Raw genomic sequence first — 15,550 nt, 5'->3', positions numbered from 1 at the left:
ATGTGGTCGAATGTGTTTGAACAGCCACAAAAGACCCCCTACTCTCCGCCTACTGACACAATAAACATTATGGGAAGCGCTCTAGCCAGACGGGATTTAAACTTTGCCGGCTGAAGCCATAAGTTTGGTTTGAAGACAAAAAACATACTAAGCACAATGTTCTCTAAACATTTCTGTTTTCTAACACCCTCACAGCGTTCGGTGTGATCTCGCGACTATCAGAGCAGAAACGAAGGCTGATGCTCTCTGTATGTTTTCCCGTAGTCTCTGGTCACGTTCATATACAAATAGCGCCTATTAAATCAAAACTTCTGAAAAAGCCCATAGACCCACCCCTTGAAGAAATCAGGACAGAAGTGGTCGAAAATGGACAAAAGAGATGGATTAAATACCAAGTGTAAACGTGTATGTGTCTCTTTCGTCCACTTGTGATCCGATCGACCAAAACGCATCTTAATACCAGGTGTAAACAGGGCCTAAAGGTGACTTGACTTGTAAAATTCATCAATTATAAAACAAATTGAAGATAATAGTGTCCTTATCCAGCTCAATTAAAAGTTTGTTTGTATCTGATAGTGTCAGTGCAATTAAATCTATAATATTACTAAATTTTAATTGTCTTTTAAACCTAGCACTAGCCAAATGTGTGGTTTGAAAGGTCACAGGAGACAAACCAAAATTACCCATATCAATTTTTTTATATGCATGCAAATGCTTGCCATGAGTTTATCCACACAATTGTCTTCAAATCAAGACCATCATTATTGTTCCTAATAAACAAGGTTTATGTGCGAATATCCACAGACTGAATCCTCTGAACCACTGCAGGTGAGTCTCTGCTGAATCAAGCAAGAACTATCGCTCAAGGACCAGTGACATAAGAAGACTTGTGACTCTTTCACGCAGTCTTAGCGTATGTGAAAAGCACAAGCGCAGGAGGCAAGTCTCCACTGATAAGCGCTGGCCGTCGGGCTGATTATGTAAGGCCACGTATGAGCGCACAGAACATGCTTTACATGCAGCCTGCAGGCGGTCAGATGTAGAGGACTCATGCATGAACTAACAAAGTGTCTGAACTATTATGTCACTAACAGGACAGTTACATAGTGAAAAATCTCTGCTCACCTCTTAAATAAACTACAAGAGCTGTGGAAAAAAGTGATCTAGGAGCTTTATACAGCGGATGCCATTGAAAACATAAGTCTATAAACTTCATCTTACAGCAGTGCTACTGTATGAACACGAATACCTCAAATCATGTGGACTGGCAAGGAGATCCAGTAAGCAACCACCTAGCAACCATCCAGAGCACCCTAGCAACCACGCCTCAGGGAGGCGACTTTTGAACAGGTAAAGATCATCAAAAGAGTCACACCCTTCCAAGTCCTTTTCAGACAACCTCACACGGATATGAAGTGAAAGTAACCAGGAGTCATAAAACATTGTTTATCTTTATGATATGAAGAGTAAAGCGTACTTACCTCCACCTGCAACTCCTGATTCTTATGCATCATCTGCTCCAGCTTTTCATCAGACTGTGTGTGAGAAAACCTCTGATTACTAAACTTTTTCACCAACATGCTCATATATGCACTAGTTTAGGGTTGGTAAGATTTTTGAATGTTTTTGAATGAAGTGTCTTATGCTCACCAAGGCTGCATTTATTTGAACAAGAATACAGTAAAAAAAAAAAAAAGAAGTAATACTGTGAAAATTTAAACAGTTAATAAATAAATAAAAAATAAATGTTTTCTATTTTAATATGTTTTAAAATGTAATTTATTCCTGTGATCAAAGCTGAATTTTCAGCATCATTACTCCAGTCTTCAGTGTCACATGATCCTTCAGAAATCTTTCTAATATGCTGATTTGCTGCTCAGTAAACATTTATTATTATCAATGTTATAAACAGTTGTGCTGCTTATTAACCATAACACATACTTTCAGGATTTTTTGATGAATAGAAAGTTCAAAAGGACAGCATTTATTTAAAATAGAAACCTTTTGTAACATAATAAATGTCTTTACTGTCACTTTTGATCAATTAAATTCATCCTTGCTGAATGAAAGTATCAATTACTAAAAAAAAATCTTACTGACCCCAAACTTTTGAACAGTAGTGTACTACCTAACACACATTCAAAGGCTCACAGAGAAACATGATGCCATTTTGCAATGGCATAGATTGACAGTATATGCTATATAGAAATAATGACAGATGGAAATGTTAGAATTGGCCAACCTGACACGTATTTACAAATCATAATAAATAAATACACAATCTCCTTCAAGCAATGTAAAATAACTATGGTACTTTGGAAATTATAATAAATTGTTTCCAAAACTTAAAAGGATAATGGTGACAGCAAATGTAAATGAATAATGCATTTTCTCCTCTCTATATTTTTTAATTTCTAATATATTTTCAGTGAATTTTGATTAAATATTATGTGAAATATATTAATTTCAGCAAATTTTTACCAACACTACCATTCAAATGTTTGGGGCCATTATTATTTTTTTAATTAACACTTTTATTCAGCAAGGACGCATTAAATCATAAGTGACAAGTGATTGATATATGTATATATATATATATATATATATATGTATATATATGTGTGTGTGTGTGTGTGTTTGTGTGTGTATATATTATATATATATATATATATATATATACATACATACACACACACTATTAAAATATTGAAATAATTAAGATTTAATTTTTAATGTTTATTTTAATGTTAGCTTTAATGTTTTTGAAAGAAGTCTCTTATGCTTCCGATTCCATTACTTCAGTCTTTAGTGTCACATGATCATTCAAAAATCATTCTAATGTGCTTTACAAATAACATTAAAGGCACAATATGTAACTTTTCGCCACTAGAGGTCGCCTATTCAAAACAAAGGCATAGCTTGATGACGCCGAGATTGAGCGCGGAATCATGGGAGATGTCGTCTTCACTTTACAGCCAGGGGAAAAGAATCCAACGGGACTCGGGCAGAAATCATGTTCATGGATGAGATTATTAACGTTACTGTAGTATGAAGCAGAGCAGGGCTAGTGATGTGAGAGCTGAACGAGGCTGCTGGAGCGATTGATAATGAGAGACGAGCGCGACACACATCTCGAGAGCATCGGAGCTTTTATTATGCCATAGTCGCCGCTTCCGCTTCTTCCGGTCAACCGTATGTGGGGTAACGCAGCGCTGTTTATCATATTAAATACATTTGAGTGTGTTGAAAATTGTTATAACGTTACTCTGTACGTTCGCTTGGCGGCTGCTATGAGACACATGTTGCACACTGCAGTAAGCTAGATCGATTAAAAATCTTACATATTGTACCTGTAACATTACAAAATCTTACCCACCCCAGTGTATTGACCGGTAGTGTATAAAACAGCAGGAGCGACTGGACGTCTGTTTTACAGTGGTAAATGTCAGTCACCTGGGTTTGGTTTTTGTAGGCTTTCAGGTCCGCCACCTGCCGTTCCAGCTCAATGCTCCTCTCTGTGATTCTGCTCAACTCTCCTTCTGTTTGGCCCAACTTCTCTTTCAGCTCTTTCATCTGAAACTCTCTCTCTTCACCCTTCACCTGTTCCTGTTGCTTCCAGGCGGCTACATCCCTCTGCAGGTCCTCCTTCTCCCTGGAGACCTGATCCAGCTTCTCTTTCTCCGTTTTCATGTTCCTTTCCATTTCTGCTGCCACACCGAAGAAGGAGAGGAGGTCATAGAGGAGCTCATGCAGCAGTATTTGTGCTAATATGATCATTTTCCCCAAACTTTCACACAAATTGGATTGCGGAGCAAGTAAAAAGCGTGCCGTTGTGAATTATGGCTCTGCTGGGAATGGCTGATTTATCTCATGAGCATGCAAAAATGACTGTGCGGAGCTGTTCACGCTGGCACAGGCTCACATGCCAAGGATGCAAATATATAAAGGATCAGATGCTTAATGGTAGTTAAAGAGCATTTTAGTGCTTTTGTGGGGTCATGTTTTACTTACCTTGCATTGCTTGTGTTGCTTTATTATTGTCCTCTGCTGCTGTGTCAAGCTTCTTTGTCTAAAATCAATCAGAACAAACAATTTAATTGGTACAGTTCAACATACTGGCCAAAAACCAATGTTTACCTTGGTTTGATTCATGTGCATTTTTAAAATATGCATAAGTTATTATGCAAGGATACTTAAAGGGGTCCTTGATTATGATTTCACTTTTTTAACTTTAGTTAGTGTGTAATGTTGCTGTTAGAGCATAAACAACATCTGCAAAGTTACGACGCTCAAAGTTCAATGCAAAGGGAGATATTTTCTTTTACAGAAATCACTTTTTAAGGACTACAACAAACAGCTGGTAGGGACTACAAAGAGCTTCTTCCCAGGTTGGTGACATCACAAATCCCAAAATTTACATAAACCCTGCCCCTGAGAACACACAACAAAGGGGGCGAGGCCATGTTGGGCTGCTTTAGAGAAGAGGAAGAGTTGTTGTAGTAGAGTGTTGTTGTCATGCCGTCATTTTGCGCCGGACTGCTTCACAAACAAGGGTCAATTCAGCGCTGGATTTGCACAAAAGATTAACATGACGGCACATGCTAGTCAATGAGTTGAATCAACTCCACAGCAACTACATAAATTTATCCACTAACCATTCAGAAATGTCCAGTTTCATTCTAAAAGTTGTATCTTCTTCCTGAGTCTCTCCATCAGTGTCCGACTCCGGTTTGAACAATGTAAGGCTGAACACCGTTACTGACAATCCTCATTTTGTCTGTGTGATATTCTCCAGCTTTGTTGTTGTTGAGCAACTGAAGCACGAGCTGTTAAAGCTCCGCCCTCTTCTGGAAAGGAGGCCGGGAGCAGCAGCTCATTTCCATTTAAAGGGACACACACAAAAACGGTGTGTTTTTGCTCACACCCAAATAGGGGCAAATTTGACAAGCTATAATAAATGATATGTGGGGTATTTTGAGCTGAAACTTCACAGACACATTCTGGGGACACCAGAGACTTATATTACATCTTGTAAAAGGGGCATAATAGGTCTCCTTTAAATAATATATTATATATATATTAACAGCTCTGTAATCCATGGCTTCTCAAGACTTCTTTGTTGAATAGAAAAGATTTTGAATACAAAATGATTTTGTAATGATATAACATTTAATTTTAGAGAAATGTATGCATCCTCAGGCACATCTAAATAATTTAATAATATAAAGGCAGTTATTAGATCACCATATGGGCTTGAGGGAGGCGTATGTACAGCACAAGAAACTATTTTTTTTTTTAAAAATAAGTGTCATTTTCCTGTAATCATTGTGTGAAATAAAAAACAGGGTTTTTCAGGTTAGTAAATAAGCAGTGTTACCAGATCTTGCAGCTGCTGCTGGAGGGATGTTTTCTCCTGTTCAGAGGAGGCGAGTTTCTGCTGGAATAGAAGCACCTCCTTCTGTCTGTTCTCCAACTCAAAGTTCAACTCCTTGATCTATAAGAAAGCACAGAACACAGTGATTAATTCTTATGATGTAAATGTCTTCTGATGTAAAAGTGAATGTTATAATGCATGTTATTTAGGTCCATTAGGGAGGGGGATGAACGGACCTTTTTGTCTTGTAATGGAGGCGAGGCTGATCCGGCGGTCTCGGCCCGGAGAGTTCTCAGCTGAAGCTGCAGGTCGGACACCTCCTTTTCCAGCTCCATGATCCTGGAGCGCTCGGACACTGTGGCGACCTACAGCGGGAGATGAGACTTAATCAACTGCTAAGTGTGACCAAACTGGGAGACTATGAAGGCATTAAACATAAACTAGATATTTTCTACATAAGAAACATCGGTAACACTTTAGTATGGGGAACAGTTCTCACTTTTAACTAGTTGCTTATTAGCTAACATGGCTGTTTATTACTTATAAAGCACATATTAATGCCTTATACTGCATGACCATATTCTACATCCCTAAATTTTTGATTATACAAATGCAGCCTTGGTGAGCAGAAGCATTTTCTTTAAAAAACTACTTTAAAAAAAATCCCTAACTTCTGAAAAGCCAATAACTTTCGAAAAGTAGTACAAACTGACAAAGGTACTTCTAAAAATGCACTTTACAATTTATATGTATTTTCCCACATTACAGAAAGCTACTGAGCATTATGGTGAAAATGTGCTTAAATGACATGAGAAAAAAATACCTAAAAATATTCTTTATACAGAATAATTTATTTTCTTCTTTTGACTTTGGGATGAAAAATGACTTGCAGAGATGCACCCAGTGGTGCTTACAAAAAAAAAAAAAGAGACCTACCTCAATCCATCATGGAATAAAAAATAATCACTTTCCCAAAATAAGCAAAATCTCTTCCGTGCATGGGGATCTGACTTTTACCCCAAGAGAAATCTCTCTCCCCCTCCCATCTGACAGATTCATTTACCCTAGTATCCTCTAACTCCCTCTGGAGTTTATCTGCTTTGGTCTTTTCAAAGAGAAGACTCTGTTCGAGCTCCTTTATGTGGGCATGCTCCAGTTTGGTCTGCGTCTGTTAGTAGACAGAAGAGGAAAAGAGAGAGACAACACCAATGGCGCGGTCACGTGCCAGCCAAAAGCCAAGTACGAAGAGCTTCATGCAGATCTTGACATCATCCTCCTCTATGAATGAGGACAAAGACAGCAGTGACACACACACACACAGAGCGGCGTGAAGACGGAGGGTCGCATAAAAAAAAAACAAGAACACAAAGACAAGAAACAGATGTGACTGACTCAAAGAGCAGGCCGATGAGCGAGAGATGGAGGGTGTCAATAATAAAAGAATGAAGGAAGAAATGAAATGTGTGAAAGTGATCAAAGATGAAAAGTAAAAGAATGCAGGGATGAAAGAGTGAATAAATGAACAAATAAAGACAATAAGGTGAATAAAGCATCAAAGAGTCATTGCTAAAATAGCTACGAAATTTGTTTGCCGTTGTTTTTTTAAAAGTTTGATATTGTTTGAAGAAACTTTTCAATGTAATTTAAGGATCCATCCATCCATCCATCGTTCCATCGTTGTGGTCACAACAAGTTTATCCATCCATCCATCCATCCATCGTTGTGGTCACAACAAGTCTATCTATCTATCTATCTATCTAACTATCTATCGTTCTGGTCACAATTCTATCTATCTATCTATCTATCTATCCATCCATCCATCCATCGTTGTGGTCACAACAAGTCTATCTATCTATCTATCTATTTGGTCTATCTATCATTTCTTTAAAACAATATTTATTTTGCAGATATCTACTTATCTCCTGTATCCATTTGTTTTGTTAAAAGTTAAGTATAAAAGTATAAACAATACTGATTATTTATGCATTAACAGTCTGATCTGTGACAGGTGACTGCGCTGGTCCGCTCATATTCAGTTTCTCTCGATGTAAACGTATACGATAGGGTCACTTTACCTCTAGGTCACCTTTGGTAATGCAAGCTTCCTCTACACGAAACTGCAGGTCCTCCACTTTTCTGTGGGATAAAAAGTACACTTCAAGCCCTCAAATATGTCTTAACACATTCACATGTTCTTCTACAGTAATCAAGCAACATGTAAGGTATTTTTAAATATCAGGATTACCTTTTTTCCTCTTCCAGTTGATTCATCAACTCCACTTTATCTCTGTCTGCAGTCTCCACAAGTCTCCGCAACTGGTCCAACTTGGCTTCCATCTCGAGGGAGTACTTCAAAAACACATGCAAAGTTTTAAGATTCAAAACATTTGTGTGCATCTTAGGGCCCTATCATACACCCGGCGCAATGCGACGCCAGGCGCGACACAAGTGTTTTTTGCTAGTTTCTGCCTGACGCAGTTATCATTTTCACTTCCAGCGCCTACGCTGTTTAAATAGCAAATGCACTCGCACCCATCTGTTCACCCATGGGCGTGCTGGTCTGAAAACGAGGTGTGTTCAGGCGCATTGTTGGCTATTTTGAGGCAACTGAAAACAACTGCGCCATTGACCAACAAAAACCTGCTCTAAAGTCAATGAAGCAGTTTTTTTTTTTTTTTTGTTATTTATAGGGCGCGTTAGTAATATGCACAATGAGTGTACACTCTGCTTGTTACACACACAGAGACACGCAGCAGCACACAAACATGCCAAATATTAAAAATAAAAGGATTAAAAAATAAAAGATTATTGTGTACAGATAAAAATGCCTACATGTCATAATGGATAGTCACTGCATGTATCAGAATTACCTATTTGCAGTAATGACGAATGAAATTGGCTAATTATTTGACCAATCGTGGCAATACACACATGTATTTAAACTGACTCATCAGGTTGAGGATGTCTATATTCCACCATGTAAATAGCAATCCTCCTTGGTGCAAGCCACCTGGCTTATAAAGGCAATAGGAGATGACACTCTGATTGGTTTATTGTATGTTATGCCCAAAACACACCCATGACTCATTAAGAGACTAGGTACGACCCTTTTAGACCACGCCGACCATTTTTTCCATTGTTAAACTAGCAAAAGTGGATTGGGACACACCCTAAGTGCACCTGCGATGCGCTTCAGACCATGCGCTTAGATCGTTAAAGTAGGGCCCTTAGAGTCTGGTTTATCATCACAAGATGATTACTTTCATGTAATGATGTTATAATAGAACTACTGACCTGTTCCTGGCCCTGTCTGAGCAGCGCCAGCTCTTGCTGCACCTCCCCGGCATGGCTTGTGGCTCGTGCCACTTCCGTCCTCTCCAGGTCCCGTTCAGCCAGGAGCTGCTCGATGTGCTGCTGCTTCTCCTTCAGGGCCTCCTGCAGGGCTGTGGTGCCTGAGATCTTCCGTGCATACCGTGCCGACGTCTCTGTGAGCTGGAAGATTATTTACAGGCATTATTTCAAATAATATATGGAGAAGAACATATACTGTGAACAAAAGGAGCAGAATTGTACCAGGCCTGCTCGGCTGGGTTTGCCTCCTACTGAGGAGGTGACAGAGCTGAGGGAGCTGACGGAGGATGCGCTGGGGCTGTTCTTTAGGGTTGACCTGCGCCTGGAGGTTTTGGATTTGGCAGGAGTGGTTGACGGGAATCCGATGCGTGTGACTTTGTGCGTAGGAGCGAACAGTCCATACTTTGGGAGGCACTGAAAATACCTATATGAGTGAAGCATAAAAATACATAAATATTCCCTAATCAAGATGTGCCAAGCTCATGTGCCAATGTGCCACTCCTATCCAAACAGAATGAGTGCTGTAATAAAATCAAAGGGTGCTTCAACTAAGTATTAGCTCAGGGTGTGCACACTTATGCAGTTAGTTATTCCAAGTTTTATTTTTTTGTCACTTTGGTTTTCTGTGGCATTGCATAGGTTGTAATTTTTACATTAGAGGGGTCATGAACTGCATTGTTTTATTGTTTTCAGAACTCAGTCACTGATAAACTGGCACTGTTTGATTGACAGTTCCAGCATGCGCTGTTTGATTGACAGCTCCAGTGATTGTAAAGGAAGCGTTCTTTGATCGCTTTCTATTTATAATTTAATCACAGATTAAATAACAGATTATTTTCATCCTACTAAGAGAAACTATGTGAAGTTGACCGTTTAGTCACTGGTTTGATTTAATGACACATAGACAAAGAACATCTGACTGTACGAATCATTACATATCAGATCAGGCATTAGAATTAACACATTTACTTACATGTTGTTGCATTACTGTCGAGTCCATATCGTAAAAGTCAGTTTAATAAAGCCTGCGCTGAAACGCAATTGATTTACCAAAGAATCCACAGTGAAATGTACCGAATACAAATAAATAAAGCTCAACTGAGACATTTACATTGTTGAAAATAAATAACCATATTCCTATCATTAGGATCCTTTGAAAGGTAATGTTATTTTTAGTCCTGTATCGCTCTTCTCTCCTCCTTATCTCACTAACACGCCAGTGGGCGGGGCTAACGTTGCAATGATGAAGTAGGCATTGATTTCTTCTGCGGAGGCGGGGTTTCACTTGTCTATAGGCACATTCCAGGTCAGGATCAGTCATTCACTGAGCCTAGTGTCAATAAAACCTTTTATTGGACTAACAAAGAAGTTTTCAGTTCTGAAGCAGGATATTCTTATAGTACGATGACCTTTTATATATCAAAAGCTCAAGGAAAAGTTGATTTCTCAATTCATGACCCCTTTAAATGTGCAACAGTACTGATATGATTTGTCTGTTTCATTTTTTACAACACAAAAAACAGCCATTTTAACGGGTGTGTAGACTTTTTATATCCACTGTACTTGCAGTACACTTCCCATAAAGCCAGTTCAATTAGAGTAACCTGAGAGTAACCTTCTGTTTTAAAACAGAAAGTCCTGTTTCCATAGGTTGATCTTGTGTTATTCTGACAAATTGTGGCCTTACCTTGCACCAGCCACTGCCCCATCATTCTTGCCAAGAGGCTCGTCCAGCTCAACGCCACACCAATCACCTTTCGCGAAGTCAGTTTCGCCTAGGAAACGCACAACACCTGCCTTGGTTCCTCCAACCTAAGGAATGCAACCAAAACGTTCCCTCAAACTTCCCTCAAGGAGCCACTAAAGTGTGAAGACAGACCAGTGACGGGCCTTACCAATACACGATCACCCAACTTCAGATCCCGCTGTAACTTCTTGGCTGAATCCGTCTCAGACAGATTGGATGCAGACTCGCTGGTGGCCCTGGTTAGGTTTGTTGAGGTCTTGGTGGTTGCACTTGTGGTCTGAGTGACAGGAGCGGGATCTTTGGCAGGGGAGGCGGACGTCTTGTTGGTGGGAGTCTGCGTGCCATTGGCCTCACGCTCTGCCACGGGAGTACGAGACAGTTTGGAGGGCCGAGTAAATATGCCTCGCAAGTCCTCGCACTGGAAGTAGCGCACTCCAGTCACAGAGCCATCGTTCTTCCCAATGGGCTCGTCGAGAACTATTCCTGCCCACTGGCCCGGAGCAAACTGGGTCCCTCCGATGAACTGCACATAACCCGGTTTATTTCCGTTGACCCAAACACGTTCGCCAACAGTGAAATCTGACGGCGCATCTTGGCCGGTATTGGAGGTCGGAGATTTTACATCCTTGGCGCCAGCTGCAGTCAACAAAAATAAAGGCACGTCATGTCTAAATCAGTGCATTTAATATGTAACCTATTGGTTACTCACCTGAGGTGGGCGAGGTTTTGGTTGGCGCCGCAGCCGGTTTACCAATCTTGGTGGGTGGTTTGAGACCACTCGGCTTCCCTGTACTCATTTTTCCTGCTTTATGCACACAAATGTGCTATTCCTGCAGGGCCTGGAAAAACGGCAACCCTCCCTGACCAGATAGGATTCCCTGACAGAAGAAATGGTAATATAAGTTAAGAATGCAATTTTATTTGTGTTTAATTGTTTTATTGTGTGATGATAAACCCTTAAAAACTCAAAAAGCACCTGTGTCCACCTAAAGGGTTAGTTCACCCAAAAATGAAAATTCTGTAATTAATTACTCACCGTCATGTCGTTCCAAACCCGTAAGACTTTTGTTCATCTTCGAAACACAAATGAAGATCTTTTTGATGAAATCTGAGAGCTTTCTGTACCTTCATTGACAGCTACACAGTTACCACTTTGACTCTTCAAGAAGTTCATAAAGAGATCGTAAAACTAATTCATACGAATCGAACGGTTTAGTGGAAATTTTCTGAAGAGGCTCAATCGCTTTATATAAATGATACAGATTTAAATTTAGGCTTTTATTCACATATAAACATCAGCATACATAAACAGTAGCTCAACCGAAACTGCTTGACACATGAGAATGAACCTCATTGGTTCTTGCACATCATGCGAACATGCTTGAGCTTCCGTTTACCACAACTGATGTGTGAGATGATGAATGTTTATGTGAATAAAAGCCAAAATTCAAACTGTTCAACATATAAAGCAATCGAGTCTCTTCAGAACATTTGGACTAAACCGATCAATTCATATGGATTAGTTTTACGATCTCTTTATTAACTTTTTGAAGCATCAAAGTGGTAGTTGTGTAGCTGTGAATGGAGGGACAGAAATCCCTCAGATTTTATCAAAAATATCTTCATTTGTGTTCCAAAGATGAAGGAAGGTCCTACGGGTTTGGAACGACATGGGGGTGAGTAATTAATGTCCGAATTTTATTTTTTGGGTGAACTAACCCTTTAAAGTCACGATGAAACGGAAATAGCAACAAGTGTAACAGATTATCAAAAAAGAAAAAAAGGCGGGAATTTTGTTTATTGGATTTGTGGGCATTGTAGTCTTTCATGAGCAGGCAGGGGCGGGGTTTAAGCAGACTAAATGATTGGAGAAGTCCTGCATATGTCACCAGAGAGAAATTAATATTTAAAAAAAAATAAAATTACGAGGTCAAAAAAAAACAAAAAACATTTGAACAGATAAATTGTTCATAGACCTATAACCAGTGTTGCCAAGTCTGTGGTTTTGCTTGTTGCTGCAAACTAGTATTTGCCGAAAACCATTTCAGTTACACTTTATAATAAGGTACAGTATAATACAGTGTTACAGTACAATTATACATTTAAGTACTTAGTAATGATAATTAACTACATGTACTTACTATAAAGTTAGGGTTAGGATTAGGCTTAGGGTTAGTCACATGTAATTATGCATAATTTATAGTTATTACTACAGTAACTACAAGTAACATGTAACACTAAAACAAAGTGTTACCACCATTTCACTCTGATATACAGTATGTCACATATGGAAGAAAAGATCATGGCTGAAATCGCATACTTCCCTACTATATAGTAGGCAAAAAACAAAGTATGTGACAAAAGAAGTATGCTCGAATTCACAGTACTCATAAAAGAGTAGGCAAAAATTACCCGGATGACCTACAACTTCCGGCGAGATTCTGAAGTGTGCATATGATGGACACTTTAGTATCCCATGAGGCCACGGGTGAGGATTTGTAAATGACAGTGAAACGAGGCAACTGACGCTTGTAGGAGAACACGTGATAACAACAACATGGCGGGTGTAGTACGTCTAGATTACATTCATACTACACACATTCATGCTAGTATTTAGAATGTACCTTTTTAGCAGTCGTTTATTCATAATAAGTACCTACTCAATAGAGTATGCGATTACAGATGCAGCCTATAACTTCTGTTTCATGCCAACTTTAATACATAACATGGTAAAAACCATTATTGTCAAAGTGGAATTTTTTAAATAAAAAATACATGGCTTTAACATGCTACGTTTTTGTTAGTGGCTGCTGGAGGGGGAAAAGAAATCATATTTATAATTATGATTTTATATTATTAACAATGATCAAGAAACTAACTATGGCACTTGGGAACTGCTGTTACCATGGTAACCATGGCTATTTGTGTCAGTTAATGACAGTTAATCCTGAGTACAAAATAATTTATATTTACGCTAATCCACAACATGACACACAATAAAACTTAATGGTTACACAATTCAGATCTTCCAAAAAAAGTACCATGGTACTACATTGGCAGTACCATGTCTTTAGTTATCAATTAAATATTTTAATACTAACAATTTATTTCACTTAATACAATCAGCGATTTCGATCGATTTGGACTCGATTGTTAAAATGACAAATTACACTGTTATTGTTTATTATTCTAGCGAGCTAACGACAACTAGCCAAACGATAACTGTCAAATATCAAAAAATATCCATGAATTTCACATTATATCCCTCTAAACACATATATAAAAATCAGTTTCAGTCAAAAATTCAGTATATTTATGTTTCTACGCGGCTGTGACTTCACATCATAACTGTCTGCTAGCCGACATTAGCCAGAAGTGCTAATCCTGTAAATGCAACACACAAGAGCTCAATACAGTGAGCTTTAGAGAGAATAAAGTGATCATATTCTCTTACCTGAACCGTTTTAATGTCAAGCATTCCTCCGTGATAAGGGAAATGAAGGGATTTCTTGTTTGTCTGGATGATCTCACACTAGTGATGATGATGATGGGTGAGGCAATTCAACACAAAGCTACACCCAAACACTTAAATTACAGTGACTTTTGACATGACATCTGTATAATGTAAATAAACAGGTTATAGAACAATTATAAAAAGAGCCGCATCAGATAAAGTGAGGGAAAGTGGATTTATGGAACGATGCATGAGGAGGACTTTTGTTGCAGAATAAGTTTGATTATAAAACACTTGTCTTTCAGGCAAATTGCAATGTCTTGCTGGGGAGAAACAGAAAAATTAGTTAACCTATGATAAAAATTAATATATTTCGGTAAGAACTGTGTGATATAGTTTCAGAAATAATTTAAGGGGAGGAAACAGTCATTTTTTTTATTGAATTTTAGTGAATGAATGTGGCCAAAATGTGTCAGTGGTCTGTGGCGGCCACTAGTGGTCAAATATGGATATTGACAAAAAATGTTTAGATAAAAAAATAAAAAAATAAATTAAAATAAATAACCATTTTTGCCTTGTCCCGTTTTTATTTTCCACTTAATTTCCAATAAATTTTGACTGACATAAATGTCGCCTTTTTGCTATTCTGACCACAAGAGAGCACACTAGTGACCTTTCAAAATTGCAAAAACGAAAATAATAATTTTAAAACTGATACCAGATTGCATTTCAGCCAATGTTTTTTGATGGTAACCAGTTGTTTGATAGTAAACTTAAGGTAAATTTGCATAGGTCTGATGGTGCTATCGCCAGGCAGTTTCCCCTCGGAATTGGGCTACTTTTACACTGTTGCCGCGGGTTGTTTTTTAATTGGGCGCGTACTTGGCAACCCTGGTCGCCTGTAACTTGGCATTATTACCTCAGTTTTAGGTCACTCCTACTGTATTGTGAACGCGCAAGCTTTGGCCTTCGCATGTAGATATATTCCTCAACAATAATTAAACATTATCAAGTAACGTTAGTTATTTATTTGTATGCAGAAATGCATAAGTGTTTTAATTTGTGCATTATTCGGCTTAAAGGTGTGGAATATTACCCCCCAATTTATATTGGGGAAAAAAACAGTACATCATTATTGCAAAGTTCCAGCTAGATTGCAACATTGTTTTTAATTTTCACAAATATTCTTCAGATATGATTCCGTTGTGTGCAACATCTGCATGCCTGCGGATTTGCATCACCAGAGGGCGCATGCACTGGACACGAGGACTGCTCTACTGCTCCATTACAATACAGCAATTTCTGCACCACGGAGGAAACTATATATATATATGCAGTAATCGGCACATGGACGTTTCCATCTGAATGCAGCGCTCGTGTTGCGTGTTAATGTCATGCATCTGTGTTCCTCACGCAGAGTCTGCTTCTGAAATACACGGGAAGACCAGGAAACCAAAGGATTCCATAAAGGATTTGTGTGCAATCCATAACATAGTGTATATATTAAGGTAAGATGCACACAAAGCTTGATTTGAATTAAAGCCATAAAAGCCTCACAGATGTTTATTGTGTACTAGGCGACTTTTCAAATATCATTATGCGTTTCATCGTATTATTTTTACAC

General features: G+C 38.6%; 3 protein-coding genes and 1 long non-coding RNA gene across 5 annotated transcripts in view; 2 read left to right on the top strand and 2 right to left on the bottom strand.

Moving 5' to 3' along the window:
• Nucleotides 1-14,193, bottom strand: part of LOC127520992 (CAP-Gly domain-containing linker protein 1-like) — a 30,920-nt gene extending 16,727 nt beyond the window's left edge. Inside the window, exons 1-14 of one of the 2 annotated variants that reach the window (XM_051909808.1) lie at nucleotides 13,927-14,193; nucleotides 11,182-11,350; nucleotides 10,621-11,108; nucleotides 10,413-10,537; nucleotides 8,948-9,149; nucleotides 8,669-8,866; nucleotides 7,620-7,723; nucleotides 7,450-7,510; nucleotides 6,438-6,542; nucleotides 5,611-5,739; nucleotides 5,378-5,494; nucleotides 4,012-4,069; nucleotides 3,454-3,707; nucleotides 1,482-1,535 (exon numbers count right to left, since the gene is read on the bottom strand). In XM_051909808.1, coding sequence (XP_051765768.1) covers nucleotides 1,482-1,535; nucleotides 3,454-3,707; nucleotides 4,012-4,069; nucleotides 5,378-5,494; nucleotides 5,611-5,739; nucleotides 6,438-6,542; nucleotides 7,450-7,510; nucleotides 7,620-7,723; nucleotides 8,669-8,866; nucleotides 8,948-9,149; nucleotides 10,413-10,537; nucleotides 10,621-11,108; nucleotides 11,182-11,269 — 1,983 coding nt within the window. In that variant the 5' untranslated portion in view covers nucleotides 11,270-11,350; nucleotides 13,927-14,193. The remainder of the gene's footprint in view (nucleotides 1-1,481; nucleotides 1,536-3,453; nucleotides 3,708-4,011; nucleotides 4,070-5,377; nucleotides 5,495-5,610; nucleotides 5,740-6,437; nucleotides 6,543-7,449; nucleotides 7,511-7,619; nucleotides 7,724-8,668; nucleotides 8,867-8,947; nucleotides 9,150-10,412; nucleotides 10,538-10,620; nucleotides 11,109-11,181; nucleotides 11,351-13,926) is intronic. The other variant, XM_051909809.1, reaches the window with a different exon arrangement.
• LOC127521000 (granzyme B-like) overlaps nucleotides 1-15,550 on the top strand; it is a 135,640-nt gene that overhangs the window by 75,730 nt on the left and 44,360 nt on the right. The window lies entirely within an intron of this gene.
• Nucleotides 1-15,550, bottom strand: part of LOC127521013 (uncharacterized) — a 175,286-nt gene that overhangs the window by 120,052 nt on the left and 39,684 nt on the right. The gene's annotated exons all lie outside the window — the stretch shown is intronic.
• Nucleotides 1-15,550, top strand: part of LOC127521004 (mast cell protease 1A-like) — a 117,153-nt gene that overhangs the window by 88,826 nt on the left and 12,777 nt on the right. The window lies entirely within an intron of this gene.

Source organism: Ctenopharyngodon idella, chromosome 10, assembly GCF_019924925.1.
Source record: "Ctenopharyngodon idella isolate HZGC_01 chromosome 10, HZGC01, whole genome shotgun sequence".
In the NCBI taxonomy this organism is placed as follows: Eukaryota; Metazoa; Chordata; class Actinopteri; order Cypriniformes; family Xenocyprididae; genus Ctenopharyngodon; species Ctenopharyngodon idella.
Note: the sequence above shows the minus strand (reverse complement) of the source record. Positions and strands in the feature narration are given on the sequence as shown.